Source organism: Tasmannia lanceolata, unplaced genomic scaffold (assembly GCF_043159265.1).
Source record: "Tasmannia lanceolata isolate RefF3 unplaced genomic scaffold, GAP_Taslan_0.1 ptg000003l, whole genome shotgun sequence".
Taxonomy (NCBI): Eukaryota; Viridiplantae; Streptophyta; class Magnoliopsida; order Canellales; family Winteraceae; genus Tasmannia; species Tasmannia lanceolata.
This window is the reverse complement of record NW_027518680.1, coordinates 59,434,048-59,441,536: the sequence shown is the minus strand read 5'-3', so window position 1 is coordinate 59,441,536 and position 7,489 is coordinate 59,434,048. Positions and strand designations below refer to the sequence as shown.

The following is a 7,489-nucleotide window of genomic DNA, read 5'->3' as shown; positions in this document are numbered from 1 at the left end:
TACAAAGAGAGAGATAGAGAAAAAGCACCAATCCCAAAATTCTCTTACTAAAATACTCTTTTGGTAAGTTTTTCTTGGATTTTGCTAGTAGTTTGCTGGTGACAAGGGGGAGACAAGTAGACAAGCCTAGTATTCTCGAAACTCTGCATGCAACCAACCAGAGTATTAATTTTTTGTTGAGAACCCAGACAAAATCCTAGAACTAATAAATGTACTTCTCAACACTTTTTGCTTGCAACATGCACTTTTCCCGTCTGGGTTTTGTTTGTTAATCCAGGAAAATGCGCTCCTCACTACGCATGAGCATTCTACCTTGATAGCTAAACAAAAAAAGAGAGAGATTTTCAGTCTTCTTTTGCTGGAGATGGATCAGTCTCTCAAGAACTATTTATTTCACAGAGCTTTGTATTTCTTTAAAATGAAATAAGTTCATCACCCTTTCATGCAATTGTGATTCAGTTGCCTCTTTTTCCATCTGGGTTTTGTTTATTAACCAAAGAAATCATCCATCAGCAACCTACCCTGGAAACATGATGGAAAGAGCAAAACTTTTCAGCGTAGATTTAGGGAAGGTTCAGTCACTAAAGAACTACAGATTGTAAGGAGATTTTTTTGCAAGAGATCTGATCAACTCTCAAGAGACCTTGTCTGCAATTGAGATATAAGATCTTTTTTTTTCTTCTGAATGATAGAAATGCCCATCTTCCGATCTGGGTTCTATTTATTAGTAACAACCATTTAGAGAGATTTGCACTGTAGTTTTGGAGAATGGTCAGTTTGTCAAGAACCATTCAGAGAGATTATTTTTGTTTTGCTAGAAACCCAACCAATACCCCTCATAAAACTCTGTTTGTATTGAAATTCAAACTATGTTGCATCACTACTGGTATCAAGTGTCGGATTCGGAAAACGTCAAAAAGAACTATTCGTGGATTCGCCAAAATATTTTAATTAATTCTCAACTTTTATTTATTTTTACATAATAATATGACTATGAGCAATGATAGATACAAGGGAGCCCTTGCATAAAGAGCCAAAAAAGGGCTCTGGATTGGATCCACATCATCAAATGTAACTGAAAATGATGTGGATCCAATCCAGAGCCCTTATATTAGGATGGGTAAAACACAAAACATATCATAATTGTGAAGTTGTGCTAGTAGTATTCAGAAGCAATAGATAAAAGAGATATAGAAGTGTTTCGGGGAATCCTGAAGTATTGGAATCCGAGACGTGTCCGATACGAATTCTTCGCCCATTTAGAAGAATCCATGTAACAATAATTTTTATAGATAAAAATGCCTCTTTTCTCATTTCGGTTTTAGTTATTAAAAATGAGAATATTCCGGGTATTGGTCTACATCACTCTAACTTGGAAGATGAGTTCAAAGAAAAGAAATTTTCAGACTTGTTTTGGGACTCTTGAACTCACAGAGTAATTAAAGTAGATGCTTTCAAATTTAGCCTAAATAGTGATGGATTCTTGGGTTCTTCACTTTTTTTTTTTTTGTTAACCCGGAAAGATAACGACCCCGGGGCGGATCAGCAAGTTTATATATAAAAAGTTGGGACCATACAAGAGGAGGGAAAACCTCCTAGCCATCAATATAGGAAGCCGTAGCCCTAGAAAGAGAGTAAGGAGGAGGGGAAGCCTCTAACTCGACAAAATAGCATGCTAAAGCCATAGGAAAAAGACAACAATCAATGCTTATAAGGGAGAGTGCCCTTAGTTGATCTTGCTTCTGATGTTGGGAAGGCCAAGTGCATCACATCTTGTTGCCCCTCTTGCCAGGCGAGGCATAGAGGCCCAGGAGGGATAGAACAAATTGGATCTTGATGAGCAGCCGAAGTTTGCAAGGGCATCTGCAACTGAGTTTCCCTCTCTGAATTGGTGATTGCAAGTGGGAGACAAAATGCAAAGAAGTGGTTGAATCTCCTTCCAGAGATATTGGATTGCCCAAGGGATTTGCCCTTTCCCGTCGATGAGATCGATCAGAACTTTGCTATATGATTCCACGATCATCTTGCTCATATTAAAGGCCTTGCAACAGCGGAGCCTGTCCAAGAGCGCACGAGTTTCCGCAACCATGTTAGTGCCTTTCTCGTATTAAAGAGAGAAAGCTAAGATAACCGTTGATTTTTCATTTCGAATAACTCCTCCTCCACCTGCTTCTCCAGGGTTCCCCTTCGAAGCTCCATCTATGTTGAGCTTAAGAGTTCCTTTAGGGGGTCTCTTCCATAGAATCCAGCAATCATTTTGAATCCTTTGACAGCAATCCTTGGGTTCTTCACTTATAGGTTCGTACTTCAAATGCCACATTAAGGATCCACATCTAGTGATCGATCATATTTCAGAGAGGGATCTTGTTGCTTATACAGCAATAATTACTGGGTATGCACAATTGACTGATGATCTAGCATTTAGAATTGGTTGATATATGCAGAAAGAAGGGTTGGATCCTAACTGGGTGACTCTGTTGAGCTTAGTCCAAACAATAGCACAGTTGAAGGACTTGAAGATGGCCCATCCGTCCAATGTTTATACAATTTTGAGGTATGGGAGGGTGATGGTTTCCCCTGTTTTGTTTCGAGGCTATGTGGTTTGTCCTCTTGTTTTTTTCGCTTAATAAATAAAATTTTGAGGTCCTCCCCGGGTCCCCACTCTTTTCCATGAACAATAGAATCTAGCAATCAGTTTTCAAGACCTTCAATAACTATTTGGATCTTGTTACAGCCCCATTTGGGATTTCAAAGCCAGTAAGCTGCCAATGTCATTGAATATTGTAGATAATTATAGCTGGTCTTGATTTTCTTTTTTCTAAGAATATAAAGGTAAAAGTGGCCTTCTCATTGCTTGAATACAGTATTTTCTTGTTACTTTTTTTTTTTTTTTGAAAATTAACAATGAATTTTATTAGATTCAAATTGGGACAAGATGTCCCAGCTCAAGAGTACAAGTGATAATTCAATGGCCATCAGCCTATTGAGATGGTAGAGATTCTATACAAGTGACATTTGTTTCCGTTAGAAGAACCCCTGCTTTTGCTAACTCATCCGCCGAGGAATTTGCCGATCTCCTACGATGAACTAAAAGTGGACGCATACTCCTGACGAGGTCTCGAATCTCATCAAGTGTATTCTGCAATCTCCACGGCCCACCACCAAGATTGCTGGCCCAAGCTATCACATTTGACGAGTCCCCCTCCGCAATCAACGGCCCTAAATTACGATTGGCATACCACCGGAGGCCGAATAACAACCCCCGAGCCTCGGCTTCATTGGCATCGCATATTCCGGCTGATCCGGAGTAGGAGACTATAGTTCTACTATAGGAATCACGAATTAAACCCCCAAAACCGGCCAGTCCAGGGTTTCCTAGTGAACTGCCATCGAAGTTAAGTTTTAACCACCCCTCTCCAGGAGCCACCCATTCCGGAGTGATTGCTATCCGAGGTTTTCTTTCGTGTAACACCACCTTCCAATTTCTCAGAGCCATCCCAGTTGAGTATGGGATTTTTCCTTTTGCCTTTGCCCATAAAATGAGAGATAATTTTATTTCCAGCACTACATGCTTCCAATGCCGGGCTTTATCGGTGAAAATTCTATTGTTCCGTTCCTTCCAGATGGACCATATAATGGCATATGGTAGGGGACTCCTTAGTGCTTCACCCAGACAATTGTAGAATGCCTCACGCCAATATAGGATAACATCATATATTTGTCCCTGCATTACCCATTGGATCCCGAATGAACTAAACATGCCATTCCATATTCTGTTTGCATACGAGCAATGGATAAAAAGATGACCAATTGTCTCCTCTGCCGCACCGCATAATACACATTTGCTTGCTATTTGAAAACGCCGCTGTTTAAGCCTTTCTTCAGTGTTTATGCAGTTACGTGTCACTGTCCAAGCGAATGCCGAGATTCTTGGCGGGATTGATTGGCCCCATATGTTTTTCCGACAGGCATCAACCCTTTCCTCGTTGCACAGCTGATGAAAGAATGATCGGACAGTGAATCCTCCCTACGACTCAGGTTGCCATAGAAGACCGTCTTCCGTGTTATGTGAAAAATAGCAGCCCTCCAACAGGTGGAGTAGTGATGTATAGTTTTCTTGTTACTTACAAACCATAGAATACTCATCCTAATGAACCATGATTTAACTACAACATCATGTAATGGCCTGTGACTTATATAGACTTATTAGAGATGAATGTACAACGTCATCAAATTGTTTCTAAGAATCTGAGTCTCTTAGGGATAAATATAACTCTTGATATTGCAAATAGTCATCATACCATTACCAGTAATCTCCACATGAGCAACTTCCATTCTTAAAATGGTGGAATCTATTTAAATCTCTCATGATAATTTCTCGGATTGTGATCATGGATACAAATTTTGTGAAAGTATGGCAGTCATCACAAACACGAAGATTCTTATATATGTGTAATGTTTTTTCTGGACTTGTGTTGATAATCCCAAATGCAAGTGCAAGCTTCTCACTGTGACTTCGAACATTCTGTTCCTTTCTACATTTGTCTGCGCTAAGCACATGAGAAACTCTGTATGACATATAACCTTGTTCTTGCGCTAGACTTTCAATACCTTCCAAAAAACTATAAATTTCCTTGTTTTGTGGATGGGAAGTATCCCCTGCACTAAATCTGTGAATGCATTTATTTAGTTCAATTGTGCTGTATCCAGGCACCTTCCTAAGACCCATATTTTTCATCATCAATCTAACCTTTCCAAAGCCATCCCAATTTCCTTCTTGTGCATGAACATTTGAAAGGAGTGTGTAATATCCTGAGTTATTAGGTTCTAAATCTAAAATGCTTCTTTGTATCCTACCAATCATATCCATCCTTCGGTGAATACGGCAACCATTGAGCAAAGCCCCCCAAATACTACCGTTTGGTGCTGTGGGCATTGAGTTGATGAAGTCCCATGCACGGTCAAGATGGCCCGCACGGCTTAAAAGGTCGACCATACATGCACAGTGTTCTAAGTTTGGCTTAATATGGAAGTCCCGACTCATCGAATCAAAATAGAATTCCCCTTCTTTCACAGATCCAGAATGACTGCAAGCAGATAAAAGGCTCAAGAAAGTCACTTCATTTGGTTTTATTACCAAATCTATCATTCGAGTAAAAAGAAATATGGCAATGTCAACTTGGCCATGTATTCCATACCCAGATATCATGGCACTCCATGACACCACACTCCTTTCTGTCATGTTATCAAAGACCCTCCTTGCCATCTTTATATCCCCACACTTTCCATACATGTTTACAAGAGCTGTGTCAACATAATTATCTTTCTCCAAACCATAGGTTATAACCTTGTGATGAAACCATTTTCCTTTTTCTAGAAAACCCAAATGGGAACAAGCTTGAATTGCATTTACAAAGGTACATCTATCCATGTCTAGACCTCCAGAATGCATTCTATCAAATAGCATAACTGCTTCTACTGAATTACCATTCTGAGCAAATCCACCTATCATTGAATTCCATGTTATTACACCTTTTTCTTTCACTTCATCAAAGATCTCATGCCCCATATCCACTAACCCGCATTTACAGTACATATTTATGAGGGAATTCTGAACAAATTCGTTATTCTCAAATCCTATTTTGGCAATATGGCCATGGATTTGACTCCCTAACCGGCAAAAACCAATATGTGAGCACGCTGAGAGAGAACTAGCCAAGGTGAATGAATCACAAAACAGTCCTTCATTCAGCATCCTAACAAATAGTGTCAATGCCTCCTCTGAGAAGCCACTCTGAGCATAGACTGTTATGATTGAATTCCACGACACAAGTGTTTTCTCTTGTATCGTCTCAAACACCATCCAACAATCTCTTATCTTCCCACAGCCAGCATACATATCTATTAGTGCTGCACCCAAGAGATCAAAATTTGGGTCCATACAATTTCTGATAACAAAACCATGAACTGACATCCCCTCCTTAAGCCATCCTAACTGAGCGCAAGCCATTATAACACCCACCATGGTCACTGAATTGGGCTTCACTTCAAAATCTCTCATTTCAAGAAAATTCTCTAATGCTTCTTTGAAGCGGGCCCGCTGATTGTAGCACGAAATCATCGCAGTCCATGAGACAACACTCCTTTCAGATACCTTCTTAAAAAGCTTCTCTGCGCTATCGAAGCCGCCACATTTACTGTACATAGCTACAAGTGAGTTTGCCAATGACCCAGAAATGTCAATCACTCTTCTCACAATATAACCATGAACCAACTTTGCTTGTTTTAGAAAACCCAATTCAGCACAAGCTTGAACTACACTGCTCATCATCACAGAATCAGGTTCAATTTTTGCCAAATTCATCTCACTAAATATTTCTAGGCCTTTATCAGCTCTGCCATTTTTGACATAACTCAAAACAATTGAACTCCAAGAAACCACATCTCTTTGAGACATTTCATCAAATACCCGGCGAGCATTCTCTAAATTGGCCATCTCTCCATACATGTGAAGCAAGGCAGTCTCAACAACATGATCAGATTCAAACCCACTTTTAACTATCCTTCCATGGATCTTTGCACCCATACCAACATCAGAAAGACTTGAACAAGCTCTAAGAACAGATGGAAATATGAAACTAGAGAGCAAAGGTTGATTATACTGCATTTCATGATAGAGGGAAATGGCTTCTTTGAAGAAGAGATTCCATACATAGCTTTTGATCAATACACCCCACATAAAAGAATCTGGTTTTGAGAATGTATCAAAGACCCATCTAGCAGATTGAATGCTACCCATTTTAGCATAAGATTCAATGAGTTTGGTGGCAGCCAATGCATCTCTTTGATGGCCAGAAATTAGGAGATGGGCATGTAGTTGTAGGAGTGTTCTTATGGTGGTGCAAAATCTAAAGATGGGCATATATAAAGTCATTTTCTTGTTTGAGAGAACTACTAGACAGAATTATGAACTATATTTTTTTTCTAGTTTTGGATTGAGTATAGGATTGTTCATCAAGGAATGGTAGGATTAACTGATTGAGGGAAGGTATGGTAAATTACTAAATTAAGAAAGGCTGTTGATATTTGCACTACCGTAGTTTTATAATTGCACTAACTCGCCTTGTCTTTTCCTATTTAACCAGTTGTCAACGGATATCACAATTTCCTTTCCAAAAGGCTCTTAGAAGAAAATTAAGAATGAAAAGACAATGTGAGTCAGTGCAAATATCAAAACTTCGTAGTGCCAATATCAGTAGCATTGAGAAAATGGGTGGAAAGTTGAAATTTAATTGATTTAGGAGTCGTCAGGGGGTGGAAATTTCATTTTCCAATGTATTAATTTATGGTGGTCTGCAATCTCGGCCGTACAATTCTATAGATGATTAGAACTGGTCATCTAGTGGGACCCAGATGAGCCAATCTCCAGATATCACACAGATTGGACAATCTTAGCCATCTGATCCGTAGATTATGCTCGTAGAATATG

At 39.4% G+C, this 7,489-nt stretch overlaps 1 protein-coding gene across 1 annotated transcript; it reads right to left on the bottom strand.

Annotated features, from left to right (window-relative positions):
• Positions 1 to 2,898: 2,898 nt before the first annotated feature.
• LOC143863769 (Tetratricopeptide repeat (TPR)-like superfamily protein) lies at positions 2,899 to 7,007 on the bottom strand. Its single transcript, XM_077374529.1, has one exon. The coding sequence runs from the start codon at positions 6,932 to 6,934 to the stop codon at positions 4,304 to 4,306; it is 2,631 nt and encodes an 876-aa protein (XP_077230644.1). The 5' UTR covers positions 6,935 to 7,007; the 3' UTR covers positions 2,899 to 4,303.
• Between the last annotated feature and the right edge of the window lie 482 nt (positions 7,008 to 7,489).